Source organism: Oncorhynchus clarkii, chromosome 9 (genome assembly GCF_045791955.1).
Source record: "Oncorhynchus clarkii lewisi isolate Uvic-CL-2024 chromosome 9, UVic_Ocla_1.0, whole genome shotgun sequence".
NCBI lineage: Eukaryota > Metazoa > Chordata > Actinopteri > Salmoniformes > Salmonidae > Oncorhynchus > Oncorhynchus clarkii.
This window is the reverse complement of record NC_092155.1, coordinates 71,632,654-71,648,820: the sequence shown is the minus strand read 5'-3', so window position 1 is coordinate 71,648,820 and position 16,167 is coordinate 71,632,654. Positions and strand designations below refer to the sequence as shown.

The 16,167-nt window shown below is 44.2% G+C and overlaps 1 protein-coding gene across 1 annotated transcript in view; it reads right to left on the bottom strand.

Moving 5' to 3' along the window:
* The window catches only part of LOC139417389 (protein kinase C zeta type-like), a 133,781-nt gene that overhangs the window by 48,487 nt on the left and 69,127 nt on the right, over nt 1-16,167 (bottom strand). Inside the window, exons 7-8 of the mRNA XM_071166660.1 lie at nt 4,427-4,524; nt 1,979-2,065 (exon numbers count right to left, since the gene is read on the bottom strand). Coding sequence (XP_071022761.1) covers nt 1,979-2,065; nt 4,427-4,524 — 185 coding nt within the window. The remainder of the gene's footprint in view (nt 1-1,978; nt 2,066-4,426; nt 4,525-16,167) is intronic.

Genomic DNA, 16,167 nt, shown 5'->3' with positions numbered 1-16,167 from the left:
GGAGAGACAGCGAGGACGGGAGAGACAGTGAGGGAGAGAGAGGACGGGAGAGACAGTGAGGGAGGACGGGAGAGACAGTGAGGGAGGACGGGAAAGACAGCGAGGGAGAGAGGACGGGAGAGACAGCGAGGGAGTACGGGAGAGATAGCGAGGGAGAGAGAGGACGGGAGAGACAACGAGGGAGAGAGAGGACGGGAGAGACAGCAAGGGAGAGAGAGGACGGGAGAGACAGTGAGGGAGAGAGAGGACGGGAGAGACAGTGAGGGAGAGGGAGGACGGGAGAGACAGTGAGGGAGAGAGAGGACGGGAGAGACAGGGAGGGAGAGAGAGGACAAGAGAGACAGCGATGGAGAGAGATGACGGGAGAGACAGCGAGGGAGAGAGAGGACGGGAGAGACAGCGAGGGAGAGAGAAGATGGTAGAGACAGTGAGGGAAAGAGAAGATGGGAGAGACAGTGAGGGAGAGAGAGAACGGGAGAGACAGTGAGGGAGAGAGAGGACGGGAGAGACAACGAGGGAGAGAGAGGACGGTAGAGACAGCGAGGGAGAGAGAGGACGGGAGAGACAGCGAGGGAGAGAGAGGACGGGAGAGACAGCGAGGGAGAGAGGGGACGGGAGAGACAGCGAGGGAGAGAGAGGACGGGAGAGACAGCGAGGGAGAGAGAGGACGGGAGAGACAGTGAGGGAGGACGGGAGAGACAGTGAGGGAGGACGGGAGAGACAGCGATGGAGAGAGAGAGGACGGGAGAGACAGTGAGGGAGAAAGAGGATGGGAGAGACAGCGTTGGAGAGAGATCGGGAGAGAGAGTGAGGGAGAGAGAGGACGGGAGAGACAGCGTTGGAGAGAGAGAGGATGGGAGAGACAGCAATGGAGAGAGAGGACGGGAGAGACAGCGATGGAGAGAGAGGACGGGAGAGACAGCGAGGGAGAGAGAGGACGGGAGAGACAGCGAGGGAGAGAAAGGAAGGGAGAGACAGAGAGGGAGAGAGACGGGAGAGACAGTGATGGAGAGAGAGAGGACGGGAGTGACAGCGATGGAGAGAGAGGACGGGAGAGACAGCGAGGGAGAGAGAGGACGGGAGAGACAGCGAGGGAGAGAAAGGAAGGGAGAGACAGAGAGGGAGAGAGACGGGAGAGACAGTGATGGAGAGAGAGAGGACGGGAGTGACAGCGATGGAGAGAGAGAGGACGGGAGAGACAGTGAGGGAGAGAGAGAGGACGGGAGAGACAGTGAGGGAGAGAGAGGACGGGAGAGAGAGGACGGGAGAGACAGCGATGGAGAGAGATAGGGAGAGAGAGTGAGGGAGAGAAAGGACGGGAGAGACAGCGTTGGAGAGAGAGAGAGGATGGGAGAGACAGCAATGGAGAGAGAGGACGGGAGAGACAGTGAGGGAGAGAGAGGACGGGAGAGACAGCTTTGGAGAGAGAGAGTACAGGAGAGACAGTGAGGGAGAGAGAGGATGGGAGAGAGAGGACGGGAGAGACAGCGATGGAGAGAGAGGACGGGAGACACAGCGTTGGAGAGAGAGAGGACGGGAGAGACAGTGAGGGAAAGAGAGGACGGGAGAGACAGCGATGGAGAGAGAGGACGGGAGAGACAGCGATGGAGAGAGAGAGGACGAAGAGACAGTGAGGGAGGGAGAGAGGACGGGAGAGACAGCGATGGAGAGAGAGAGGACGAAGAGACAGTGAGGGAGAGAGGGGACGGGAGAGACAGCGATGGAGAGAGAGGACGGGAGAGAGAGGACGGTGGCTACGGACAGAGATTGGGACTTGAATATACGACGATACCGCCAACTTCATCCACTTCACCGATGTGCCTTTCATGTTGGGATTCTAATAGGGCCTCGTCCTCCTCAAAACAAATGGATACGTTTGCAGGGGAAACGGCAGAGAGCCATGTTTAATGGTTGATTGACGGGTTCTATCCGTATGCTGTTGAAGTACCGGAGGTACTTGTGTAGAATGTCTGTTTACCTCGCATGTTCTTCTGGTAGTTTCCGTTGCCGTTGCATATGAAACATCAGATCCCCTCCGTTGACGTACTCGATCACGAGAAATAACCTAGAATCGGAAGAACAGGGAAGGAGTAGATATTGGGAAACAGTCTTGGGAGAGTATCTGAAGGTTGAATGTATCCTAAGTGGTCCTTGTACCAAGATTGCCATTTTCCCAAACAATAGTCAAGTATTGTCATTGTACAAGGGGAGGCTGCATGGATGCGAATTCAATTATAATTTATCTTAGCTTAAGTTCTTTGTAACAATCAATGTCTTCGTGAAATTGGTGATTTTTTTTTTTTTTACACAAAAGTAATTTTTTGCTCTAAAAACCCCCAGTAAAAAAAGCCTGGGTGAAAATGACCTTCCCCAATGCCTCTTAACATTCTGTTTGGTTTTACAGGTCATGGTTAATGGTCTGACGATAAACTCTCTCATGGCCTACCAGTAATTGACTACAACTGTACATTTCTTAAGTTACAATGAGAAGTCTGTTATTGAATGCATCACTATTCCCAGAAGCCACAGCTCTGTAGTTTCTTACTTCACACTGAAAATGAACAGAGGTCTAATGGTGAACGGTTAAGTTGCCTAGTTCCAAGACCTGTGGGACAGCTACAGAAACCACATCACACATCATGTCATTCAGAACCAGTGGGACAGCTACAGAGAAACGGTACCTTTTATTTAACCACATCATGTCATTCAGAACCAGTGGGACAGCTACAGAGAAACGGTACCTTTTATTTAACCACAGCATGTCATTCAGAACCAGTGGGACAGCTACAGAAACCACATCACACAGCATGTCATTCAGAACCAGTGGGACAGCTACAGAGAAACGGTACCTTTTATTTAACCACATCATGTCATTCAGAACCAGTGGGACAGCTACAGAGAAACGGTACCTTTTATTTAACCACATCATGTCATTCAGAACCAGTGGGACAGCTACAGAGAAACGGTATCTTTTATTTAACCACAGCATGTCATTCAGAACCAGTGGGACAGCTACAGAAACCACATCACACAGCATGTCATTCAGAACCAGTGGGACAGCTACAGAGAAACGGTACCTTTTATTTAACCACATCATGTCATTCAGAACCAGTGGGACAGCTACAGAGAAACGGTACCTTTTATTTAACCACAGCATGTCATTCAGAACCAGTGGGACAGCTACAGAGAAACGGTACCTTTTATTTAACCACAGCATGTCATTCAGAACCAGTGGGACAGCTACAGAGAAACGGTACCTTTTATTTAACCACAGCATGTCATTCAGAACCAGTGGGACAGCTACAGAGAAACGGTACCTTTTATTTAGCCACATCATGTCATTCTGAACCAGTGGGACAGCTACAGAGAAACGGTACCTTTTATTTAACCACATCATGTCATTCAGAACCAGTGGGACAGCTACAGAAACCACATCACACAGCATGTCATTCAGAACCAGTGGGACAGCTACAGAGAAACGGTACCTTTTATTTAACCACATCATGTAATTTAGAACCAGTGGGACAGCTACAGAAACCACATCACACAGCATGTCATTCTGAACCAGTGGGACAGCTACAGAGAAACGGTACCTTTTATTTAACCACATCATGTCATTCAGAACCAGTGGTGTAAAGTACTTAAGTAAAAAATACTTTAAAGTACTACTTAAGTTGTTTTGGGGGAAATATGTACTTTCCTTTACTATTTATATTTTTGGCATCTTTTACTTTTACTTCACTACATTCCTAAAGAAAATAAGTTACTTTTTACTCCATACATTTTCCCTGACACCTAAAAGTACTGGTTACATTTTCGAATGCTTAGCAGGACAGGAAAATGGTCCAATTCCAGCACTTATCAAGAGAACATCCTTGGTCATCCCTACCTGCCTCTGACCTGGAGGATTCACTAAACACACATGCTTTGTTTGTAAATTATGTCTGAGTGTTGGAGTGTGCACCTGACTATCTGTCAATAAAAATGTAAATTGTGCTCTCTGGTTTGCTTAAAAGAAGGAAGTTGAAATGATTTATATTTTTTTATACTTAAGTACATTTTAGCAATTCCATTAAATTTTGATACTTAAGTATATTTTAAACCAAATACTTTTAGACTTTTACTCAAGTAGTATTTTACTGGGTGACTTTCACTTTTACCTTACTAGAAAACGACTCAAGTATCTTTACTTTTACTACAGTATGACTATTGAGTACTTTTTCCACCTCTGTTTAGAACACATTCTTCATGTAAAAAGCAACATGTTGGAATCTATAGAGTCTCTTTTTTTCGTCCCAATTGACACCCCATTTCCTAAAAGTAGTGCACTACTTTTGACCCAAGGCCCATAGGGTTCTGGTCTAAACTAGTGCACTAAATAGGGAACAGGGTACCATTTGGGACATAGCCTCTGTCTGCCTCTTACCGGCTCTCTGTCTGAAAGCAGGAGTGAAGGCCCACTAAAAACGGATTGGTAGACGCCTGCTCAAACACATGCTTCTCTGTCTGCACCCAATCGATGTCCTGTTGGAGAAGGAGTGAGAGGGAGAGAGAGCGAGAGAGAGGATGGAGCAAAAGAGAGAGAGATGAAAAGATAACACATTAGCAACCATTGTTTGTATCCATACAGTAACAGCATCCTGTCATAGCAGACAGACTACCTGCTCTGCCTTTCATGTCTCTGTGCTGTCAACTCAGTTCCCCAGAGGAAGAAATAGTGGAACGACACAACACAAAGCAGCCATTTTCTTAATTTCTCATTGCTCAGTACAATACAAGAACATTTGATCTAAGCCACTATATTCTACATAATGGATTTCTACTGTCCTGGTACGGTGCATTTGGAAAGTATTCAGACCCCTTGACTTTCTAAATTTTGTTACACTACAGCCTTATTCTAAAATGGATTCAATAGTTTTTCCCCCTCAATCTACACACAATACCCCACAACACCCCACAGTGTCTCCTGACCCCTCCTGTCTCAGCCTCCAGTATTTATGCTGCAGTAGTTTATGTGTCGGGGGGCTAGGGTCAGTTTGTTATATCTGGAGTACTTCTCCTGTCCTATTTGGTGTCCTGTGTGAATTTAAGTGTGCGTTCTCTAATTCTCTCTTTCTCTCTCTCGGAGGACCTGAGCCCTAGGACCATGCCCCAGGAATACCTGACATGATGACTCCTTGCTGTCCCCAGTCCACCTGACTGTGCTGCTGCTCCAGTTTCAACTGTTCTGCCTTATTATTATCCGACCATGCTGGTCATTTATGAACATTTGAACATCTTGGCCATGTTCTGTTATAATCTCCACCCGGCACAGCCAGAAGAGGACTGGCCACCCCACATAGCCTGGTTCCTCTCTAGGTTTCTTCCTAGGTTTTGGCCTTTCTAGGGAGTTTTTCCTAGCCACCGTGCTTCTACACCTGCATTGCTTGCTGTTTGGGGTTTTAGGCTGGGTTTCTGTACAGCACTTTGAGATATCAGCTGATGTACGAAGGGCTATATAAATAAATTTGATTTGATTTGATTTGATTTGAATACCCCACAACACCCCATAATGACAAAGCAAAAACTGTTTTTTAGAAATTGTAGCAAATTTTAAAAAATAAGAAACATCACATTTACATAAGTATTCAGACTCAGTACTTTGTTGAAGCAACTTTGCCAGTGATTACAGCCTCGAGTCTGCCTGGGTTTGACGCTACAAGTTTGGCACACCTGTGTTTATGGATTTTCTTCCATAATTCTCCGCAGATCCTCTCAAGCTCTGTCAGGTTGGATAAGGAGTGTCGCTGCACAGCTATTTTCAGGTCTCGGAGATGTTCCATCTGGTTCAAGTCCAGGCTCCAGCTGGGCCCCTCAAGGATATTCAGAGACTTGTCCCGAAGCCACTCTACCATAAAGGTCTGACTGGTGGAGTTCTGCAGAGATGTTTGTCCTAATGGAAGGTTCTCCCATCTCCACAGAGGAACTCTGGAGCTGAGTTACCATTAGGTTCTTGGTCACCTCCCTGACCAAGGCCCTTCTCCCCTGATTGCTCATTTTGGCCGGGCGGCCAGATCTAGGAAGAGTCTTGGTGGTTCTACCGTTTAACTTGTTCCATTTAAGAATGATGGAGGCCACTGTGTTCTTGGGGACCTTCAATACAGCAGACATTTTTTTGTACCCTTCCTCAGATCTGTGCCTCGACACAATCCTGTCTCTGAGCTCTACGGACAATTCCTTTGACCTCAAGGTTTGGTTTTTGCTCTGACATGCAGTGTGGGACCTTATATAGACAGGTGTGTGTCTTTCCAAACCATGTCCAATCAATTGAATTTACCACAGGTGGACTCCAATCAAGTTGTAGATACACCTCAAGGATGATCAATGGAAACAATTTGGAGTCTCATAGCAAAGGGTCTGAATACTTATGTAAATAAGGTATCCGTTTTTTTTAATAAACATTGGCAAAAATATCTAAAAACCTATTTTTGCTTTGTCATTATGGGTATTGTGTGTAGATTGATGAGAATTTGTATTTATTTAATCAATTTTAGAATAAGGCTGTAACGTAACAACATGTTGAAAAGGGAAACAGTTTGAATACACTGTATCAACCCTTAAGTTTAAACTATCTCTTATGAAGGAAAGACTGAGTAAATCGACTGGAACATGGATCCAATTGAGGTAGAAGTTACCCTACTGATGACTTCAACTGTCTACTTTCCAATGAATAAAATAGAAGGCATAAAACTCAAGAAATGGAACATAGAAATACATGGAAAAAATGGGATGAATAAGTAACTAAAATGCACAGATGAAGGAACGGTTCAGCGTCTACACGCTACGACATTCATTTGCGGTCGTTACTTGATAGTACTACTGGACTACAATCTAACACGTAGGAATAAAGGAAAACTAAAGGGACCCGATCACAAATAGAAACACCAGTTAGAGAAAGGGGCACCTTTTGTTTTCTCTTCCTCTGGCGAATGAAGACGTAAAAAGAAACACAGGAAACACTAAAACACTGCATAAACAATGAACACCTAGATGACCACACAATGAACACCTAGACGACCACACAATGAACACCTAGATGACCACACATTGAACACCTAGATGACCACACAATGAACACCTAGACGACCACACAATGAACACCTAGACGACCACACAATGAACACCTAGACGACCACACAATGAACACCTAGACGACCACACAATGAACACCTAGACGACCACACAATTAACACCTAGACGACCACACAATGAACACCTAGACGACCACACAATGAACACCTAGACTACCACACAATGAACACCTAGACGACCACACAATGAACACCTAGACGACCACACAATGAACACCTAGACGACCACACAATGAACACCTAGATGACTACACAATGAACACCTAGACAACCACACAATGAACACCTAGACGAACACACAATGAACACCTAGACGACCACACAATGAACACCTAGACGACCACACAATGAACACCTAGACGACCACACAATGAACACCTAGACGACCACACAATGAACACCTAGACGACCACACAATTAACACCTAGACGACCACACAATGAACACCTAGACGACCACACAATGAACACCTAGATGACCACACAATGTTAATTCCCTGCAATTCTACACATTTTACCATGGGTCATGGATCATCTTTTGGCAGTTTTACAGTTAATTTCCAGCAATTCTACACATTTTTCCATTACTTATGTAAAATATGATATCTGAGTGAGAGTGACTACAAAATCAATGGGGTCCCCTGGAGGTCAGAGAGCAATTCATTTGCAAGCCCAGGCCAGTTCCAACAGAGTGTAAGCAGATTACAGAGCCCTGGCTGTGATTGCGCTATGAAGTCACGGATGAAGACAGATATCTGTTGTTTTTCCAGGACATGGCCTTATACTTCCTCTTCTGAAAGTGTTCGGGTGGGTCTAGTGTTTGGGTGGGTGGGTCTAGTTTTTTGGTGTGTCGGTCTAATGTTTGGGTGTGTGGGTCTAGTGTTTGGGTTGGTCTAGTGTTTGGGTGTGTGTGTCTAGTGTTTTAGTGGCTGGGTCTAATGTTTGGGCGGCTGGGTCTAGTGTTTGTTTGGGCGGCTGGGTCTAGTGTTTGTTTGCACAGCTGGGTCTAGTGTTTGAGCGGCTGGGTCTAGTGTTTGTTTGGGCAGCTGGGTCTAGTGTTTGGATGGGTGGGTGAGTCTAGTGTTTGGGTGGGTGGATCTAGTGTTTGGATGGGTGGGTGGGTCTAGTGTTTGGATGGGTGGGTGGGTCTAGTGTTTGGGCGGCTGGGTCTAGTGTTTGTTTGGGCGGCTGGGTCTAGTGTTTGGGCGGCTGGGTCTAGTGTTTGGATGGGTGGGTGGAGTGGGTGGGTCTAGTGTTTGGGCGGTTGGGTCTAGTGTTTGGATGGACGGTTGGGCTAGTGTTTGGATGGACGGCTGGGTCTAGTGTTTGTTTGGGCGGCTGGGTCTAGTGTTTGTTTGGGCCGCTGTGTCTAGTGTTTGTTTGGGTGGCTGGGTCTAGTGTTTGTTTGGGTGGCTGGGTCTAGTGTTTGTTTGGGCGGCTGGGTCTAGTGTTTGTTTGGGCGGCTGGGTCTAGTGTTTGTTTGGGCGGCTGGGTCTAGTGTTTGTTTGGGCGGCTGGGTCTAGTGTTTGGGCGGCTGGGTCTAGTGTTTGTTTGGGCGGCTGGGTCTAGTGTTTGGGCGGCTGGGTCTAGTGTTTATTTGGGCGGCTGGGTCTAGTGTTTGGGCGGCTGGGTCTAGTGTTTGTTTGGGTGGCTGGGTCTAGTGTTTGGGCGGCTGGGTCTAGTATTTGTTTGGGCGGCTGGGTCTAGTGTTTGTTTGGGCGGTTGGGTCTAGTGTTTGTTTGGGCGGCTGGGTCTAGTGTTTGGATGGGTGGGTGGGTCTAGTGTTTGGATGGCCGGGTGGGTCTAGTGTTTGGGTGGGTTGGTCTCTTCACTATCTATCCATCTCTATCACTGTTGTTAACCAACTGCCAATCAACTCATAGAAATACACAAAGAACATATACATATTTCACTACTTTAAAATGGAGATAGCCCTCAGTGGTTCTGGCCTTGTTGTCACAGAAGCGATCAATGGCAATCGGTGATCGGCAGTATGCCCTCTTTCTACCTCTATGGATTAATGGAAAGATTGGAGGTGCACCCTCTAGGTTCTATATCTATGATAGCAAGCTGTCTGGCTTTGTCTGGGGGGCGGCCATGTTTCTTTCTTAAAGCTGGGTCTTGGCTGCCTTGAAAGAGACAGGATGCCAAGCCGTGGTGCTGACTAGAGTGAACCCAGGCCAGGGACTATCTAGGCTGAACCCAGGCCAGGGACTGACTCCCATGGACTGACTAGGATGAACCTGGGCCAGGGACTGTCTTGGCTGAACCTAGGCCAGGGACTGACTCCCATGGACTGACTAGGCTGAACCTGGGCCAGGGAGTGTCTAGGCTGAACCTGGGCCAGGGACTGTCTTGGCTGAACCCGGGCCAGAGACTGTCTTGGCTGAACCTGGGCCAGGGACTGTCTTGGCTGAACCCGGGCCAGTGACTGTCTTGGCTGAATCTGGGCCAGGGACTGTCTAGGCTGAACATGGGCCAGGGACTGTCTAGGCTGAACCTGGGCCAGGGACTGTCTTGGCTGAACCCGGGCCAGAGACTGTCTTGGCTGAACCTGGGCCAGGGACTGTCTTGGCTGAACCCGGGCCAGTGACTGTCTTGGCTGAATCTGGGCCAGGGACTGTCTAGGCTGAACATGGGCCAGGGACTGTCTAGGCTGAACCTGGGCCAGGGACTGTCTAGGCTGAACCTGGGCCAGTGACTGTCTTGGCTGAACCTGGGCCAGGGACTGTCTTGGCTGAAGCTAGGCCAGGGACTATCTAGGCTGAACCCAGGCCAGGTACTGTCTCCTAAAATACCCTCCCGTTCCTCATCAGGCCCGAAATATGGCCAGCAGTGACCCCTCTGCAGTCAAATGACCAAATTGCCCTCTAGAGGCCTCATGGTTGGAATGTTATTCATATTTTTCCTAATAAACATCATTTAAAAGAAACCACCGAAAAGCTGGTGCTCCTATGTCAAATGGTTTTGTTATATTCAGTCTTCTGTGATGTATAAAAAGTGTAATATTGGGATGCAAACTCTAAATGTAATACATTTCAACTCTATATCTGACATGGTACAGATGTCTTCTTTTTTTAAGCCCATAACCAAGTGTGTGAGATGCATACTTTTGTTTCAAAGTAGATTTGTTTAAGACTACCAAGAAACACCCTGTGTGATGCTGATTTAGCACACTGCAGTAAAAGGTTAATGTGTAAACACACCCGTCTGTCTGCCTCTGACAACTTTCTGACGTCCCTGAAATTGACATCTGGGCAGGGCTTTGTTTGGCTAAGCCTGGCGCTTTGCTGTTATATTGACAATGGTAGTCAAGGAAGAGTGGTTCTGTTTTTTAAAAGCTGATTGAACTTGAACTCTTTCTGCTGTTGTGGTTTTCTGTTTACACATTCGAAGAGTACTTTACTAAATAAATAAATAATTATACACCTGTTGTTTACGAAGCATGTGACAAATTATCAAGATCGATAATGAGAGATATATACAGAGAGCTCTATAATGAGAGATATATACAGAGAGCTCTATAATGAGAGATATATACAGAGAGTTCTATAATGAGAGATATATACAGAGAGCTCTATAATGAGAGATATATACAGAGAGCTCTATAATGAGAGATATATACAGAGAGCTCTATAATGAGAGATATATACAGAGAGCTCTATAATGAGAGATATATACAGAGAGCTCTATAATGAGAGATATATACAGAGAGCTCTATAATGACAGATATATACAGAGAGCTCTATAATGACAGATATATACAGAGAGCTCTATAATGACAGATATATACAGAGAGCTCTATAATGACAGATATATACAGAGAGCTCTATAATGACAGATATATACAGAGAGCTCTATAATGAGAGATATATACAGAGAGCTCTATAATGAGATATATACAGAGAGCTCTATAATGACAGATATATACAGAGAGCTCTATAATGACAGATATATACAGAGAGCTCTATAATGACAGATATATACAGAGAGCTCTATAATGAGAGATATATACAGAGAGCTCTATAATGAGAGATATATACAGAGAGCTCTATAATGACAGATATATACAGAGAGCTCTATAATGACAGATATATACAGAGAGCTCTATAATGACAGATATATACAGAGAGCTCTATAATGAGAGATATATACAGAGAGCTCTATAATGAGATATATACAGAGAGCTCTATAATGACAGATATATACAGAGAGCTCTATAATGACAGATATATACAGAGAGCTCTATAATGACAGATATATACAGAGAGCTCTATAATGAGAGATATATACAGAGAGCTCTATAATGAGAGATATATACAGAGAGCTCTATAATGAGAGATATATACAGAGAGCTCTATAATGAGAGATATATACAGAGAGCTCTATAATGAGAGATATATACAGAGAGCTCTATAATGAGAGATATATACAGAGAGCTCTATAATGAGAGATATATACAGAGAGCTCTATAATGAGAGATATATACAGAGAGCTCTATAATGAGAGATATATACAGAGAGCTCTATAATGAGAGATATATACAGAGAGCTCTATAATGAGAGATATATACAGAGAGCTCTATACTGAGAGATATATACAGAGAGCTCTATAATGAGAGATATATACAGAGAGCTCTATAATGACAGATATATACAGAGAGCTCTATAATGACAGATATATACAGAGAGCTCTATAATGAGAGATATATACAGAGAGCTCTATAATGAGATATATACAGAGAGCTCTATAATGAGAGATATATACAGAGAGCTCTATAATGACAGATATATACAGAGAGCTCTATAATGAGAGATATATACAGAGAGCTCTATAATGACAGATATATACAGAGAGCTCTATAATGAGAGATATATACAGAGAGCTCTATAATGACAGATATATACAGAGAGCTCTATAATGAGAGATATATACAGAGAGCTCTATAATGAGAGATATATACAGAGAGCTCTATAATGAGAGATATATACAGAGAGCTCTATAATGAGAGATATATACAGAGAGCTCTATAATGACAGATATATACAGAGAGCTCTATAATGAGAGATATATACAGAGAGCTCTATAATGAGAGATATATACAGAGAGCTCTATAATGACAGATATATACAGAGAGCTCTATAATGAGAGATATATACAGAGAGCTCTATAATGAGAGATATATAAAGAGAGCTCTATAATGAGAGATATATACAGAGAGCTCTATAATGACAGATATATACAGAGAGCTCTATAATGAGAGATATATACAGAGAGCTCTATAATGAGAGATATATACAGAGAGCTCTATAATGAGAGATATATACAGAGAGCTCTACAATGAGAGATATATACAGAGAGCTCTATAATGAGAGATATATACAGAGAGCTCTATAATGAGAGATATATACAGAGAGCTCTATAATGAGAGATATATACAGAGAGCTCTATAATGAGAGATATATACAGAGAGCTCTATAATGAGAGATATATACAGAGAGCTCTATAATGAGAAATATATACAGAGAGCTCTATAATGACAGATATATAAATCACTGGTGTAAAATAGTTGTCTCTGGCCCCCTCCCAGTTAGGGGGAGTGATGAGCTCTACAGCAGAGTCTAACAACTCAATCGCTGGTTGAAAAATGTTTTTTTGCCCCTCCCAAAATATAGAATTTGTAGATAATTGGCCCTCTTTCTCGGACTCACCCACAAACAGGACCAAGCCTGGCCTGTTGAGGAGTGACGGACTCCATCCTAGCTGGAGGGATGCTCTCATCTTATCTACGAACATAGACAGGGCTCAAACTCCCCTAGGTCCACAATAAAATAGGGTGCAGGCCAGGCAGCAGGCTGTTAGCCAGCCTGCCAGCATAGTGGAGTCTGTCACTAGCACAGTCAATGTAGTCAGCTCAGCTATCACCATTGAGACCGTGTCTGTGCCTCGACCTAGGTTGGGCAAAACTAAACATGGCGGTGTTAGCCTTAGCAATCTCACTAGGATAAAGACCACCTCCATTCCTGTCATTATTGAAAGAGATCATGATACCTCACATCTCAAAATAGGGCTACTTAATGTTAGATCCCTCACTTCCAAGGCAGTTATAGTCAATTAACTAATCACTGATCATAATCTTGATGTGATTGGCCTCACTGAAACATGGCTTAAGCCTGATTAATTTACTGTGTTAAATGAGGCCTCTCCTCCTGGTTACACTAGTGACCATATCCCCCGCGCATCCCGCAAAGGCGAAGGTGTTGCTAACATTTCTGATAGCAAATTTCAATTTACAAAAAAAACTACATTTTCGTCTTTTGAGCTTCTAGTCATGAACTCTATGAAGCCTACTCAATCACTTTTTATAGCTACTGTTTACAGGCCTCCTAGGCCATATACAGCGTTCCTCACTGAGTTCCCTGAATTCCTATCGGACCTTGTAGTCATAGCAGATAATATTCAAATTTTTGGTGACTTTAATATTCACATGGAAAAGTCCACAGACCCACTCCAAAAGGCTTTCGGAGCCATCATCGACTCAGTGGGTTTTGTCCAACATGTCTCCGGACCTACTCACTGCCACAGTCTGGACCTAGTTATGTCCCATGGAATAAATGTGGTGGATCTTAATGTTTTTCCTCATAATCCTGGACTATAGGACCACCATTTTATTATGTTTGCAATCCAACAAATAATCGTCTCAGATCCCAACCAAGGAGCATCCAAAGTCGTGCTATAAATTCTCAGACAACCCAAAGATTCCCTGATGCCCTTCCAGACTCCCTCTGCCTACCCAAGGACGTCAGAGGACAAAAATCAGTTAACCACCTAACTGAGGAACTCAATTTAACCTTACGCAATGCCCTAAGTGCAGTTGCACCCCTAAAAACATTTGTCATAAGAAACTAGCTCCCTGGTACACAGAAAATACCCGAGCTCTGAAGCAAGCTTCCAGAAAATTGAAACGGAAATGGCGGCACACCAAACTGGAAGTCTTCAGACTAGCTTGGAAAGACAGTACCGTGCAGTATCGAAGAGCCCTCACTGCTGCTCGATCATACTATTTTTCTAACTTAATTGAGGAAAATAAGAACAATCCAAAATGTATATTTGATACTGTCGCAAAGCTAACTAAAAAGCAGCATTCCCCAAGAGAGGATGGCTTTCACTTCAGCAGTAATAAATTCATGAACTTCTTTGAGGAAAAGATCATGATCATTAGAAAGCAAATTACGGGGCAAATTAATTCCTCTTTAAATCTGCGTATTCCTCCAAAGCTCAGTTGTCCTTAGTCTGCACAACTCTGCCAAAAACTAGGATCAAGGGAGACACTGAAGAGTTTTAGTACTATATCTCTTGACACAATGATGAAAATAATCATGGCCTCTAAACCTTCAAGCTGCATACTGGACCCTATTCCAAATAAACTACTGAAAGAGCTGCTTGGCCCTCCTATGTTGAACATAATGAACGGCTCTCTATCCACCGGATGTGTACCAAACTCACTAAAAGTGGCAGTAATAAAGCCTCTCTTGAAAAAGCCAAACCTTGACCCAGAAAATATAATAAACTATCGGCCTATATTGAATCTTCCATTCCTCTCAATTTTTTTTGAAAAAGCTGTTGCGCAGCAACTCACTGCCTTCCTGAAGAAAAACAATGTATACGAAATGCTTCAGTCTGGTTTTAGACCCCATCATCGCACTGAGACTGCACTTGTGAAGGTGGTAAATTACCTTTTAATGGCGTCAGACCGAGGCTCTGCATCTGTCCTCATGCTCCTAGACCATAGAGCTGCTTTTGACACCATCAATCACCACATTCTTTTGGAGAGATTGGAAACCCAAATTGGTCTACACTGACAAGTTCTGGCCTGGTTTAGATCTTATCTGTCGGAAAGATATCAGTTTGTCTCTGTGGATGGTATGTCCTCTGACAAATCAACTGTAAATTTCGGTGTTCCTCAAGGTTCCGTTTTAGGACCACTGTTGTTTTCACTATATATTTTACCTCTTGGGGATGTCATTCATACCTTGAAACTCAGTGCCTCTTTGCTTGACAAAATGGGAAAATCAAAAGAAATCAGCCAAGACCTCAGAAAAAAATTGTAGACCTCCAGAAGTCTGGTTCATCCTTGGGAGCAATTTCCAAACACCTGAAGGTACCATGTTCATCTGTACAAACAATAGTATGCAAGTATAAACACCATGGGACCACACAGCCGTCATACTGCTCAGGAAGGAGACGCGTTCTGTCTCTTAGAGATGAATGTAGTTTAGTGCGAAAAGTGCAAATCATTCCCAGAACAACAGCAATGGACCTTGTGAAGATGCTGGAGGAAACAGGTACAAAAGTATCTATATCCACAGTAAAATTAGTCCTATATCGACATAACATGAAAGGCACCTCAGCAAGGAAGAAGCCACTGCTCCAAAACCGCTATAAAAAAGGCAGACTACGGCTGGCTGCAACTGCACATGTGGACAAAGATCGTACTTTTGGAGAAACGTCCTCTGGTCTGATGAAACAAAAATAAAACTGTTTGGCTATAACGACTATCGTTATGTTTGGAGGAAAAAGGGGGAGGCTTCCAAGCCGAAGAACACCATCCCAACCGTGAAGCACGGGGGTGGCAGCATCATGTTGTGGGGATGCTTTGCTGCAGGAGGGAATGGTGCACTTCACAAAATAGATGGCATCATGAGGAAAGACAATTATGTGGATATATTGAAGCAACATCTCAAGACATCAGTCTTGTTAAAGCTTGGTCGCAAATGGGTCTTCCAAATGGACAATGACCCCAAGCATACTTCCAAGTTATGGCAAAATGGCCTAAGGACAACAAAGTCAAGGTATTGGAGTGGCCATCACAGAGCGAGCTAAATCACTTCTATGCTCGCTTTGAGGCAAGCAACGTTGAGGTATGCATGAGAGCATCAGCTGTTCCGGACGACTGTGTGATCACACTCTCCGTAGCCGACGTGAGTAAGACCTTTAAACAGGTCAACATACACAAGGCTGCGGGGCCAGACGGATTA